The sequence below is a fragment of the Prunus dulcis genome, chromosome 1 (assembly GCF_902201215.1).
Source record: "Prunus dulcis chromosome 1, ALMONDv2, whole genome shotgun sequence".
Lineage (NCBI taxonomy): Eukaryota > Viridiplantae > Streptophyta > Magnoliopsida > Rosales > Rosaceae > Prunus > Prunus dulcis.
The window spans coordinates 25,902,107-25,917,501 of NC_047650.1; the positions used below are offsets into that span (position 1 = coordinate 25,902,107).

At 35.3% G+C, this 15,395-nt stretch overlaps 1 protein-coding gene and 2 non-coding genes across 5 annotated transcripts; all 3 read left to right on the forward strand.

Moving 5' to 3' along the window:
* Window positions 1-4,763: 4,763 nt before the first annotated feature.
* On the forward strand, window positions 4,764-9,009 carry LOC117614917 (WPP domain-interacting tail-anchored protein 2). 3 transcript variants are annotated; one of them, XM_034343847.1, is made up of 5 exons: window positions 4,764-5,119; window positions 5,948-6,535; window positions 6,639-7,774; window positions 8,169-8,360; window positions 8,558-9,009. In XM_034343847.1, exons 2-5 carry the CDS (start codon window positions 6,001-6,003, stop codon window positions 8,765-8,767), a joined length of 2,073 nt encoding a protein of 690 aa, XP_034199738.1. In that variant the 5' UTR covers window positions 4,764-5,119; window positions 5,948-6,000; the 3' UTR covers window positions 8,768-9,009. The 3 variants fall into 3 exon arrangements, with proteins under 3 accessions (XP_034199738.1, XP_034199739.1, XP_034199740.1); XM_034343848.1 differs by having other exon boundaries at window positions 5,919-6,535; window positions 8,558-8,975; XM_034343849.1 differs by having other exon boundaries at window positions 8,169-8,364; window positions 8,558-8,792.
* Window positions 9,010-10,581: 1,572 nt separating this feature from the next.
* Window positions 10,582-10,665, forward strand: LOC117616896. The gene has a single exon (XR_004584239.1). It is a non-coding gene; the product is annotated as a small nucleolar RNA R160 (small nucleolar RNA).
* Window positions 10,666-10,703: 38 nt separating this feature from the next.
* Window positions 10,704-10,782, forward strand: LOC117616895. The gene has a single exon (XR_004584238.1). It is a non-coding gene; the product is annotated as a small nucleolar RNA R160 (small nucleolar RNA).
* Window positions 10,783-15,395: the final 4,613 nt, after the last annotated feature.

A 15,395-nucleotide genomic window follows, 5' to 3' on the forward strand; every position in this document is an offset into this window, starting at 1 on the left:
CCTTGGGACAAGAGCTTAAGATTTTTAATGAGGTTTGTTTGGTCAAGACCCCAAAAATCTAGCTCATTTTCACACTTTTTTTTTATAACTTTTTTTTATTTTATGGAATTCATCAATACGAAACTAAAGCCGTCTGGTTTATGCAGTCTGCAATCTGCATTATTGTATATGGGAAGATCTATGCTATCTCATCGTGATAACTTGACCGTCTTATCTTAGCAGACCAGCACATTGTGCTGTTTGTTTGTTCTATGGTGCATATAAAATATAGGCCGCATGATCTAATCATCCAAAAAAGTAATGAAATTGAATGGCTAGGATCATCCCTAATCAGAGTCTCTGGGTTGACCCATCAGTTATGAATTATTCATTTATCGCAAGTTGCACCTAGAGGTCATAAATGAATAATTGAATATTAGAAAGAAAAGAAAAGAAAAAACTAAAAGGTAATAGTCCACAGTGAACTTGTTCAATTTCTACTACCTATGGCTTATGCCATTCATAGACTGTCCCTTTCTTTCTTTCTTTCTCTCATGCCATTATTAGTTGGCATTGGGACTTGCAATCACAGTGACCTAAGCCTTAGAATAATGGAATCTCCCCCCTCCACTTTGCTTTATAAAATCCTAAGCTTTTAGAGGTGTACAAGATTAATTTGTGTTGAATTTGATTGGGTTGCTTTAACTAAACACATTTGTTTAAGTAAATATCATGTTTCACTGAACTAAATATCATGTTTCACTGAACTAGACACCTCCGTACGAGAAGAAAAATAAGACGAAAGCCAAACCATAAAATAAACACACACAATTTTATATGGTAATCTATTTGTTTTAATTAAATACTACATAAAAAAATCATTTATTATTTTGATGTGCAGTGTGTATAAGAAAGAATGAATAAAGGAGAAGACAATGAAAACAAAACCTACACAGGGTACCGCCCTATTAAGGAAACAGGGATTAGATTCCTTCATACCAATTTCTCCAAATAGATTATGAGGGAGCCAAGAAGTGGACAAATGGGGCATTGACACGTGTAATGGTGTGCTCTTATACAGGAGGCCAACTGATTGGTTTCACTGTCACGTATATAAAAAGTTTAGAATTAAAATACATTATTGTATATAGTGAGAGTTGGTTCATGGTTGGCATGGCTGGCTCTCCTTTTGGGAAAGCTAAAACCAAGCAACCAAATCCCAGCCATGGCAACATGGGATGAAAGTTAGGGATTCGAGATCTCTTAACCAGAGCTTTAGAATTCTTTAACCTCAATCAAAGACTGAATTGTTGATCATTACTCTCTCTCTCTCTCTCTCTCTCTCTCTCTCTAGAAAAATAAAGTAGCTATAGTACTTGGACTTGACCTGTAATCAATTGGAGAAGCACGTTTCAGACTTTAAATTATGTGTACTTGCTAAACAGTCACCTACAAATTTACAAGTACGCATGCATGTTTAATGTATTTATGACATGATAATCTTTAACTCTTATACTTCACTTAAAGCGTGCGGGCATAAGTAAAATTTTGGAACTAGAAAAACCCATATGCTTTGTATTTCAAAACAAATTTTCCAAGTGAACCAATGCGGACGGCCATTCAAGCTATGTTCTTCCTGAGTTGCAAATCTATTTTGTTTTCCTCACTAAATTGTTAATGTGTATGCTTCTAGATGCTTGTTATTTTCAAGGTATGTATTTATTAAAAAATATATGTGTATCTTTGTAGAAAAACTTGTATGAAACGAGGATAGCATTGTTTTGTTATCTCCGACTAATCACAGACTGTTATGTGAAAAAATTATCACACATAACATACCGTAATTAGTCAAAAATACCAAAATAATGTTATTTTTGTTTTATATAAGTGTTTCTGGTAACTGTGGAAAACACTATTAGCTATTAGGATGAAAACTTAATTAAGATGTTGAAGAGTAGAGGAAGAATGTCAGCTGGGGTAAATGGACACCAGATAAACATAGAATCTCCTTTTTAAAAATTATGAATTTCATGCAAACATCATTACATAGCATATCATGATGAGATGTTGTTGAATGATTGTTTTCAAACTTTTGTAGCCACTTTTGGCTCACTTTTTCTGAAAACCAAATTCCAGAAAATCCACCTCTTCTTCTTTTTTATTTCTCAGTAGAACTAGAAGATGCCTTCTTGAAAATGTGAGGCTCTTTCCTGTTCCTTTTCCCTAGTACCTTTTAAGTTTTTAACTCTGCTGCAAAAGTAAACGTTGGTGCAAGAGATAAATCTATGGCAATGGGACCCCTTTAGGTAGGAGGAGGAGGAGGAGGAGGGGGCATTGTGATAAAAGAGTGCCTGCTATTCCAGCTATTTGTCTCGCCATGCATATGACTGTCTCTAGAGATCTTAACACTACCATCTAGTAGGGCACGTACCGTAGGTAGGTACAGTCTACAGATCATAACGGGTGAAAAATCAGACCTTTGCAGGGGAAAATGTTCAAAATATTTGATGATTTGATGAAGCTAAGGAGCTCATCGATCGGCTATTGGAAAATTCCATCACCGGTGTGCCCTTTTCTTCCCAATATACAATCTTCAAATTGTCTCACACTGCACCCCGGGGCGGCCTTTCAGATGTGGTCACATAGAGTTTTGCTTATGTTAGTGATTAATCATTCAAAAGATGATGAATTTGGCACTTCAAATTTTATCTCACACACTCCTCTACAATTTATATACGAGAAGTAAATGAGGTAATTTAAATGTAATTTTAATGTGCCAAAATCATCATCGGTGCTCAAACCCTTCAACATATTTTGGATAGTTGATTTTTTCCCCCATAACAGCTCCTGTCACTATCTAGTCCAAGTAAACTCTATCATTGGAAACTTTTGTACTTGACGCTATCTAGTCCAAGTAGGCAACTATATCTTTTGTGAAATAAAAGAAACTTAATAAGATTTGTTGTTTGGTAACTGTAATCTCTTGATCTAAATCGAATCCCAAAATCCCAAATTGACCTAAACAATTCGAAAAGTAGGCTAAAGTAGAGATGCGAATGCATGGAAAGCTAGCTAGTAGTTAAACATATAAGCCCTAGTGAAATATGAAAACCAAAGTCTAAGATTCTAATTGGAGTGATGGGTCTAAAAAAATGAAAATCATTTTTTCTTGGATGGGATTTGTGTAGCCTCTCGTTAGACAAGTAATTTGGAGTCTTTTGCACTTAAAGGAGCGTCTCTCTTTCTAAGGTAATAAGGATAAGAGGGTTGCTTGAACATGTTTTGCTTGTGGCTTGGAGAGTGAGTGTTAGAAATATCGAATGTCTTCTAATTAATGTTCAATCCACATCTCCACTTAGCCAAATTCACTGTGACCAATTAGCCAAATTCACATATCTATATAGATGCTAGAACTTGAATTTATAACTTTTTCTAAAGAAACAATTGCTCCAAACCATTATACTAGTGGATCCTTTGTCACATATGCATGTTTAGTTTTCTTATTAGTAAAATTTTTGTTTTTGGGAACAAGTCCCGTTGCTATCAGAACAGAGGCCCAGCATTTAAAATCAAAGTGGACCACAAATACTTGGTCTTCGATCGCATAAAGCCTGTAGCCATGACCAAACATAATTTTGCTTAGAAATATTTTGAATGGAAATGCAATAAAATAGCAAAGTTCCTAGCTGCTATTGAGAGGTAGATATTTTGAAAAAAAAAAAAAAAAAAGGTGGGGTGGTGGTCCAAACCTCAACAGTGTCAATGGAGGACATGACGACAATTAACAAATGGTGATTGATAAATTGAGACAACACAACGTGCTTTGCGTCTCTTTGCTTTTGCTTGTACAAACTTTGAGATTGTATTGGCTGCATGCAAACCAAATGCTGCATCAAACTCTTGTCTCAGACTGACATATGAAGAAAACATTCAATTTCAAATATATATATATATATATATATATATATTCTTTCTGGCAGGCAACTGAGATTTCAAAGATGCCTGATTGATTCACACTACTTCCAACTTGGTCTAGAAAAATGAGTTTAGAATGAACTTACAAAGCTTTTTCAAGCCCAAGCAAGTTGAAGTACCCAATTCAGGAACCAGAGCCCACCCCAGGCAATTACCTAAATACTGAAACATTGGGTTTTTTCCTAATTTATTTAGCTGTATTTTTTTAAAAAAAGGGTTTGAGAAAATGAATAAATGCATTTTTGTATAGGAATCAGGTAAGATCGTGGCATCCATGATCATGATTGGAATAACCATGAATTGAAAGACATAATTGATTCCATTAGTAAAAGTAATTAAATGATGTAAACAATTAAAATCGCCTGCAATCAATTGCATATCACATGCACATAGAAATTCAAATCCATGGTGCAATAATTGCTTGAATTATTAAAAGCAAAATTAGTGGCTTGCCTGCCTTATGATGACCCGTTATGAATCTTATAGCTCCCTCAAAATAAATTTTTTAGAAAGAATAAGAAAACAAAACTAGCCCCTAAATGCCTGTTTTTGTTTACTAAATAAATATAAACAATAGTCTAAATTAGCATAATTTAAGAGAAAGAAGATTTAAACTTCAGTGTAAAAAACAAACACACTGTTATGACGAACGAACTTAATTCATATTTATTGCACAAACGTTTGTCATGTATGTATTTTTGGTGAGGGAGCTGATAAGAATCATAGTCAATTTTATTTTATTTTATTTTATATAGTAACGTTTTGTGTATATTGTACTTTAACTCAATTATTGAGGGAGCTGCCTACGTGGAACAGGTGCCAACGTGCACCGCACAACACAACATTCTGAGTACGGCAGGCAGCCGTTGGAAGCCGTAGCACCACCACCATACAGTTTTGACTAATTGGTGCCCACTGCGCTCTTGGCTTTAGACTTCTCAGCTTCACAGATCCCAGAGCCTCAAACTCAAAGACCACAGCGAAGTCCAAATTCCAAAGTCCACGTTGGTTTAACGGTAAAACGGAATGACAAGAAGTGGTTAAACCAACTGTTTAGTTTTTATCATATCTTTGTCATTCTTCTGTTTCTGGCTTTTCATTGTTCCTCCAATTTCCCTACTGAGCTACCAAGAAGACCCAGAGAGCCTTCCTCCCAGCCTCCCAGGTATTCATCTAAGAACCCAGAAGCTGAATTTCCCTGAATTTTTTTGTTTTCTTGTTTACCGAAATTTCTTGTGCAAACAATTTGGCATACTTGTTTTGGTTTCTTTACATATTTTGAACTCTTCATGCATTTTGGATTGCTCAATTCTGTAACTTTGTTGTTGAATTTGCTCAATCATTGGAAGTTTACTGGATCTATAGTATTTAGTGAAAGTCTCAAACTTCAAAACTCTTATGCTATAATGATAGTTCTGGAAGAATATCTTTAACCAATCAATTTAGTTTCATTTTCAAAATTCAATAGTATATATATACATTCTAATATGTAGGCTTTTGCACAAGGAAGTTGTATTCATTCTCTGATATGATTTGTTGCAAGTCATAGAGTAGAAGATGGGAAGTATTTCTTGTGGTGTTACCTAGCATCTGACAGTCAGAAAGGTTCATTATTTGTTGCTTGACAATTGTGCTTACCAATGTTAGGAGGAGTTGGGTTGCTGAAGGGAATGGTTAATCTAATTTCGTCGACCGTATTAAAGGTTTGGCTGCCAATTAGGCATTAATGGACTGACATTCTGAATGTCTTTCCCCACCTAACGTAGGGACGGACATCAATGCTGGTGACAGTATTTCATTTTTAGTTTACACTGAATGTCAAATGTTTGCTTGTTAGTTGTTACTTATCCTCAATTAGTCTAATCTGGTGGCAATAGTATGGCTATTGTTTATATGTAGCAATCACTGTATTGTGGGGGCCGTTCGTAGAATTTCTTGTTCTGACTTAAGTTTTCCTTTCTCAGTCTCATCCCTCTCTTTTGGAACTTTGTAGAGACTCAGATAGAAGGGATCAGGGCAAAGCCTTTTATTTTCCTTCCAGCAGGTATGGAAGACCATGCTGTTTGTGATAATACTGTTGGCAGTCCTGAGGTTGAGATAAACTACCTAAATCAACGGGTGCAATCTAATGAATCTGGCATGCAAGAGTTAGAGAGTTACCTGAAAGTTTTAACAAAGCTGGACTTGGACTTGGCATATTCTTCTGAGAAGTTGGCAAATCTCCATGTACCTCTTATATACCTGTTGGCTCAGCAGAATGATCTCGAGGCAATGGCCACCGTCAATAACTATATTCTCGCGGACTTTATTGAGAAAGTATTGGTATTCAATTTCCTATCTAGCATTCTAGATTCTGAGGTAAGAGAGCTAGACAATTTCATGGATGCTCTCCAAGCAGGAATTATTGATGCCCGTCAAAAAATATCTTCGTGCAGACACTTGGGAAAACTGTATTCTATAATGGAAGGAAAGTTAAATGATTCTGAAGAATCACTAAAGCAATCTCAAGATCAAATTTCAGAGCTTAAGATGCAGTCAGAAAGGTTTCAGAGAACCATTCTAGCTTTTGCACATGAGAATTGTAAGTTAAAGTTTTCTGTCTAGTTAGGAGATTTTTTTAATTCAAATAGCGAAGATGCATTTTTTACTTGGTTATTATTTACTTGAGGCATACATGTCAACAGGGAAAACTGACATTGCCATGGATTTATCAGAAAATGCTCAATGGGCGAATAAAAATGCAAAGTCAAATTTAAAGATGCCTAGACAACAAAGACATAATCTGTGGATGCTGGAGAAATCACTTTCAAGAGAGCTATATCTTGAGAAGAAGTTAACTGAATCAAGACAAAATGAAGAAGAACTTAAATTAAAGCTACATCGTACAGAACAGGTAGCATTTCACATGGAAGAAGCAGCAGAAGTTGTTTGGGGAAGATTTTTAGAGGCAGAGAATGCTGCTGAGGTGCTCCAGGGGATTTCAAAGGAATTATTAGGTCGACTGCAGCTTATTCAGTTTAATCTAAATGGTTCAATTCAACGAGAAAGCGAGCTAAAATTCAAACTTCAAGCTAGTTTAGAAGAGCTGAAAGCAAAAGATACTGCTTTGCAGAAGCTCAAGAATGTTCATGAAGAGAACATTAAGAAAGATGTTGAACTGTCTGCTTTGAGAGAAAAGGTGGTGTTCCTTGAGAAACAGCTGAAAGAATCAGAGCTCCAGCTGAAGAATGCAAATTCCACCAATGAATCAAGTCAAGAGAAACTTGGGGAAATGGAAAGGTTAGTTGAGTCTTTGAAAGAAAACATCTTTACAACAGAAGTTAAGGCTGAGAGTGCAGAACTTAAGGTTGCGGAATTAACAGGAACGAATGTGGAACTCACTGAAGAGATGAGTTTTCTAAAAGGAAGTGCTAGTAACACAGAAAAAAAGGTTGGCAGTCTAGAAAAGCAGTTGAGGGAAGTAGAGATCCAATTACAGCATGCAAAAGCATCCTCTGAAGCAAGTCAAGAGCAGCAGAATATGCTATATGCTGCAATTTGGGATATGGAAACTTTAATTGAAGATCTAAAATCAAAGGTTTCAAAAGCTGAAAATAAGACAGAAAGTACAGAGGAGCAGTGTGTTGTGTTATCTGAAACTAACTCAGAACTAAATGCGGAAATAACTGTTCTAAGGAATAGTGTGGAATACTTGGAATCGTCTTTGGATCAGGCTAACAATGCAAAATTTGCAAGTGCAGAAGAACTCAATACCAGAATCAAGTTCATGATGGATATGGCAATGCAACTAGCCATAGAACGAGAGCGCATCCAAAAGCAGGTATATCTTGGAACTTCTCTCTCTCTTTCTCTCCACTCACTGTCCTGTGGACGTTATTTTGTTGATGGTGCAGCCGTAGAAACTGGTGGCTAATATTATGTTCAACGGTGGAAATCAAAATAGTTGCTTGTCATAAATAAGCAAAACTTAGCAATGTGATGGCCCACTTTTTCGCTGAAGTCCACAATTCAAATGGAAAATCTGTTGCGTCATATATATATATATATATATATATAAGAAAAGTCACTGAATTTCCATAGAACAAACACTCAAGGTGTCAGTTCTTTATGGCTTTATAACTTTCTTTCCTTACTTTTAAGGAAAAAGGATGAGTAAACTGATATGTAGCCAATTATGGAAAAAGAATCCTTTCACTATAGTTTCTTCTGTGCAGGTGCATGTCTTAGTTATGGAGAAAAAACTGCTGGTGGAGAAGCTATGGAACACCAAAAAAGATGCAATTGAGTGCAACAACGAAGACAGTGAAAACAAAGAGCTTCCATTTTCCAAGAATAATTTTTTGAATGCTACTTCTATGAAGACATCCACGGAAGCTGTGACAGAGTCCTTAGATAAAAGTTTCCAGGCAGGTATTCCCTTTGGATCTTTCTTATTATGATAAGTGAAGAAATTAATGGTGTTTGTTTTCCTTTTAAAATCATAGAACTACATAATGTACTCAAAGACAGTGTTTTCTGAGATTCACCCTTTGTATATCTTCATGATTTGTTTGTTGATTCTGGATCATTCTTCTCATAAATTCTCCTATATTCAATGTGTCAGGTGGATGAACCATCAGAAGAGGCACCTGAGTGTGATACTGAAGCAGGGGCTTCCAGTTCTGCTAGCAGCATGGTTTCAGAACCTGAGACTTCCAGAGAGGTAAAGGCCAGGTGCCTGAGCCTAAAGTATGTTTCCATAATAGTCTTTGTATTTTCAGTGTCAGCCATGTATTTGCTTAACCAGGAACCTTTCCTCTTTGACGAATTGTGATAACTTTCCTCACACATTCAACATCACGAGGAGGAGCCTTTCATGTTGGTGACATGACATATTGTTCCATGATTTTTTTTTTCCTGAAGCTCTAAATTGAGCTAGATGTCTTCTTGAATAGTTTTTCTAGGTTCTGCAGAATGTGATGTTGTATAAGCAGGAAGCACATGGTAAAAAGAAGGGCAGTTATGCTTTTCATTATTTTATAGAGCACCCAAGTAAACATGAGATTTCCTGTTAAACATCACATCATATTGTTTGACAAATCATTCGTTTAGCGTACGTATAGGTTGGCAATCAGGATTAAGAAGTAGTAACCTTTATTCTTGTTATGCCTAAGTCTTAGAAGCAAAGCAAAATGCAATAAGAATAATGCCATTGAAACAAAAAGGTGTTTACTTTTATTATAATTCAAGTCAGGCATAGGCTCCGGTAAAACAGAAACCCAGACATAGACATAGTATATAACATATCTACACCTTTATTCAAGGCAATTGATTTGGTTCACAATTGGCTTCAACTTGGAGCTTGGGAGGAGGGTTTCCCCCATCGCATATGCAGTCGCCGTTGATGCAGCGCGAGGGAAATCCTTGGCATACCTTACTGCAGTCTATCATACGAGGACAACGAAGCTTTCCCCTTGCTTCAGCTCCTGGCACCTTCCCCACTGCCACTGCAGCCAATAGAAGGAGGAGGGCCAATGAAGCAAACTTGAAGGATGGTTTCTTCTCCATGTTGTTGTTGACACTCTTGTTTGTTGTTGTGATATGTTTTGGTTTCCAGTATGCAAAAGTAGGCTCATCTCCCACTCCATTTTATAGAAGAGGATATAAATATTAAGAGAAGAGAAAAGTAAACTAAAATGGAAGATACTCCTTCCATATTAAATTACATCACGAGGAAGAATCATTTCTTCTCTCTCTAATATTACGGCAAGATATTAGTGTGTATTGATGGCACTCCAATCCAACCCATCATTTTCACGCTGCCATTTTCTTCAATTATTCCTCTTTTAACTTTAACTGATAACAATTCCCTAAAAAATACAAAAACTTTATCCGATAACAAATATATTAATATTAATGAATCACCAAAAATGAAAGATAACAATAATAATACTAAAAAGGAGACAAGATTAATAACAATGAAACGAGGAAATTGAAGATGTGTGTTAAATCAGTTGACCAAAGCACCTTGCACCCGAATTCGAACTCCTCTTCGTACATTAGAATAATTTAAAATATTCCTCTTTTTATTGCTTTTGCTTGTTTCGTGACCTCCATAAACGACATGTCGTTTTTCAGGCGAAATTGATGATGACCATTGACCCATTCAGTCAGTGCCCATTCCATTTACGTCTCATCGTTCGACACGTGTTGACAAAAATCCAAATCGTTCCAAACCCGTCGCATAGAAACCCTAAAATCCCAAGCCCCCTATAAAATTCTCTCTTTGGCCTACATCTGATTTCACTCACGAGTACAAATCTGAAAAAAAAAAAGCGAACTATAAACTGATGGATACCAAGCATCTCGTTACGGATGTGTATCCTTTACTTCCTTTTATCTTTTTTTGTAATTATTGTATGGATTTTACTGGGATTTTCATTATCAAGTATTATCTTGGAATTATTTCATTGTAATGCACCAGTTAGCCCCCTGCTTCTTGGAAATATAGTCGCAGGGAAATTTCGAGCAAAGGGTCGGTGCAAAATTGAAACTTTGGCATCAGTTGTGCAGTGAATTAGAGTGCTTTCTCTTGCACAACTAAGTTTTGCCCAAAAGCAGGAAAGTTCAAAAATTGAAGAATGGCAGAGCAAAATGATGAAACTAGAATTTTTTATATATCTGAATTTGATGTAGAACCTCATATCATGCCTTCAAAGTTCTCTGATTGCTTTGCTATATCCAAAATTAATAGTTTGTATGTCTCTGTGTGCAAGATGATGAGATTTGTATTACTGAATTTGATGTGGAATTCCATACCAAACTGGTCTTCAAAGTTCTCTGATTGCTCAAGTTGCCATATAGTATATGTGATTGTGTTTGATTGGCAAGCTTGTTAAAAGGGTTTATTTTCTTTGGTTTAGTTTTCAAAGTTTTGAAGTATTTTCTTCTTAAATGTGTGTGCATGAGTTGATTTTCATCTTTGCTGGCTGGCTGGCTGATGAGAGCAGTTAAGTGAATATGAGCACCAAAATTCATAGTCTGTCATGTATTTGTGTTTCAGATTGTACGAGCATGGTGCTACATTGAAGGTATCTCTTTGCTTGTTCATTGCAATTTCTCTTGTATTCTCATGTGAAACTTGAAGCAGAGCTAGGGAGACAATTAAATGATGAATTTGACATGTCTTGATCTGACACTGTATTTCTTGATTCAAATGCCAGAAACATTAGTTTTGTACTGAGAGGATTGTTAGCTGTTCCATGTGTGGCATGTAATACAAAGTCATCGTTCTTTCTTTCTTTCGTGCCTTTAATTTCAAGCGATGGTTGCCTCACTCTGTAAGAATGATAAATGAGGACGACACCAACTTCTCCTTCAGTGCTCCTTTAATTTCAAACTTGAAATAGACAAACTATACTAATAGAATGAGGACGACACCAACTGCTCCTTTAATTTCAACTTGAAATTTGAACACTCTTGCTGGCATGGGTGTTGGCTAGGTGGTGGTTGTCCTTTGGAGCTGGCCTGGGGGAAGGGGCTGTGGTAGGGGGCCTGGGCAATGGCGTGGGGTAATGGGAGGAGAGATGTTTCCTTTTCTTTTCTTTTTTTTTGTTGCTTATCAAATTATGTTTTTAATATTTTATTACTTTTAAATATTTAAATATTTTCTTAATTTTTAATTGATATTCTAATCCACACAAAAAAATTTAGAAACTAATGAAAATTTTAATGGTATAGCTAATGGTGGAGGCACATTGCAAAAATTTTACAAATATTGAGAACTTTATTGTTAAAAATTTTACAAATTTTAAGAATAAAGTACTGGGACTGCTGGGGTAAACATGTTTTAAGAGTAAAAATTCAGGGTGTTAAATTGAAATTTACCCTTTAAAAAAAAAAAGAAAAAAAATTTAATCAATTACTAATAAGAACTTGATAACTTTCCAAAAATATTCAAAGCGCTTTTTGACAACTAAAAGTGCTTATGAAAATGCTAAAAGCGCTTTCTAACAACTAAAAGTGCTTGTAACAGCGTTTGGTAGAAAAGTTTAGACGGGCTTCTGAGTCATAGAAGCACTTTTTAGAGAAGCATTTGCCATGTGCTTCTTTAGGAAGCACTTGCCATGTGCTTCTTTAGGAAGCATTTCGATTTCTTATGAAAATTTACGTATTATACACATAATTCTCACATATTATTGAATAAAAATAATATATATTAAAAAATGTAAATAATATATATTAAAATATAATAGTGGCTGAACTTTTAAGTCGTAATGTGCCAAAATTTTGCCGAATAAAACACGTACATATTTTATCCGTATTTTTTCCCGTTCCGTATTTTATTAACTATGAATGAATGTCAGAGACTAAGATTATTTCTTACTTGTTATAACAAAAATGCAAGATGGTGATTTTGAAACTAGCAAATTAATATCTATAAATAGTCTAGCACGCTGCTATACTTGGTTTTAATTATTATTTTTTTCAAAAAATAGTCTTTATATATGTAGTAAGATCCTTTTTTCCCCGATTTTCATTTATCAATAAGATTCGTTTAGAGCATTATCCATTACTATTAGGACACATTATTCGAGTCTCTATTGTCCTCTTTTGATTTTTTTACTTTTCCAGAGTTATTACCTGTATAAAGATTTTTTGCACTTTTAACGTATAATAATGTATTATACACATACGTATTTTTCAATAACACATCTGTGTTCTGCAAACATCTTAAAGACTCGGTAAAGTTCACGTTTTTTAAAAAGCAAACATATAATACTCGTATTATATAGGTACATACATATTTTTCATGTTTAATATATGAATTTTTTACAAAAATTTCAATAAGACACAGAATTCATGTATTATCCACATAATTCTCACATATTATTGAATAAAATAATATATATTAAAAAAATATAAAAAATTTATATTAAGATATAATATAGTGGCCGAACTTTTAAGTTGTAATGTGCCAAAAAAAATTTGAATAAAACACGGACGTATTTTTTTAGTATTTTTTCTCGTTCCGTATTTTACTAACTATGAATGAATGTGAGAGGCTAAGATTATTTCTTACTTGTTGTAACAAAAATGCAAAAGGTTGATTTTGAAACTAGCAAATTAATATCTATAAATATAGCCGTGCGGTTATACTCGGTTTTAATAATTTTTTTTTTCCAAAAATAGTAAAGCCGCCCGGCCATAATCGGATTTTTATTTTTATTTTAAAATAGTATAGCCGATCGGCTATACTTGGTTTTTTCATAAATTTTTATAAAAATAGTACAGCCAGGTGGCTTACTGTTTTGACATGTGGCGCCTAGGCGTTGGGCAGGTCCTATATATAGTATAGCCGGGCGTCTATACCCGGTTTTTAAAATTTAGTTTTTATAAATAGTATAGCCGTGCGGTTATAAAAAAAATAGTATAACCGCATGGCTTTACCATTTTGACACGTGGCGCCTAGGCAAAGCAAAGCTTCAAATTCATGACATATATATCCCAGGTGACGCACAGTAAAACAGCTAATGAAGACAGCCATGATGAACTGGATGATCATCTTCTTTGCCATTTGTGAGTTTTTTCTCACCAGTATTAATTAATTTCTCTTTGCCATATAATGTTTGTATTTACAGAATGAAAGTTTTGAAATGTTTGCAGGTGCACCATTATTCTCAACAGGAGCTGAAGCAGCCACGATCCTCAAAAGATGTAATAGTAACGATGACTGCAAGGCGTTTCCATGTACCTCAGACTTTGTTCTCTGCGTTAACCACTTATGCACATGCCAAGTCGTAAAGGATTCTGGCTCTGCCATGCAAAACCAAAACGACCAATGTTCCAGTAGGAATGACTGTGCAGGAATTGGGTGTCCTTGGGGAACTATCGAATGTGTTGATGGGAAATGCAAATGCGTAAACTAGCGTTGATGAAGCCATGCATAGTCTTAGCTACATTTATTTTAAGTACTTTGTTTGATCTCCTAGCTAATAAAGCTAGGTGCAATTTCAAATTAGTAAGGTGGTTTGATAAGTGCCTGTAATCTTTCTCAAGGAATAATACACAAAATGTCTTTAAATTAATGGTTTTTGTCTTTAAAATATATCTAGGCCGAAGGAAAATGGAGAGGCTGCCCCAAACATCTCTTTGATAGGATAGCTTAAAAACACTTCACACGAACCATCTCTTTCTTTCTAGAGACGGTTCCTTATTTGTTCAATCATGCATGAGAACCTTTTAGCTGCCATGACTCTTCCCTACTTGTTCACATACTTTGGAGGAAATAATTTAATCAATTACTAAAAACTAGCGGTTGAGAGGGTAGGCTACTTAGGTAGTCCGACGACTACCACGCCTTTATGTGTAGAGATGCTCGCCTAATTCTCTAGGACATAGTCCAACTTTTTTGTACTTGTTTCATCCTTAATTATCAAAATTAACATGATGCCTTGCTAATACAGTCATGTCAAGCTTACCATTGGATGATTATGATGGATCCCACTAATATGTCATAATGTTGGATCCTTTGAGCTTACTGTACATAAATTCCTATTAAAGGATATTCTTTTTTGACAGCAAAAGATGTTTTTATTCTTAATTAGTTAAATAAGTCAAAGAAAATCCATATAAACCAAATATTTTCTCATATATTTCAAGAGATCAGGTTCTTTTCTTTAAATTGTATTGGGATTTTAGAAATAATATCTAAACCAAAGATTACTCCCAGTAAATCTCATATTATTTTCCTTGTTAATATAACCAACAAGGAAATCAAAGATTCTTAATCCCAAATTTTGAATCTTGCTAAATATAAATTATAATTTCCCCATCACCAAACACACTATAAAAGACAGCACATCAGAAATGTGAAGGGTAAGGGTACCCCTATGAATATAGGGCAAAGGGATTACTTTACTACAGTGCAAAGCAACGCAAACCTTCAAATTGATCACATCGATCGATCCCAGGTGACACACAATAAAACATCTAATGAAGGCAGCCATGATGAGCTGGATCATCTTCTTGGCCATTTGTGAGTTCTTTCTCACTACTATTAATTAATTTCTCTTTCCCCATAAAATGTTTGTATTTACAAAAATGTCTTTAAAATGAAACTCTTGTAATTTTTGCAGGTGCACCCTTATTCTCATCAGGAGCTGAATTAGCTAAAATCGTCACAAGATGTAATAGTAACGACGACTGCAATTCGTTTCCATGCACCTCAAGCTTTGCTCTTTGCGTTAACCACTTGTGCACATGCCGAGTCACAGAGGAGTCTGTCTCTGCCATGCAAAACCAATATGACCAATGTTCCTGTACGAATGAATGTGCAGGAACCATATGTTTTAAGGGAACTATCTCAAGTGTTGATGGGCAATGCAAATGCGTAGACAGGCATGTCCTGAAAAATCAAAAGAACCAATGTTCCAGTAGGAATGACTGTGCGGGAATTGGGT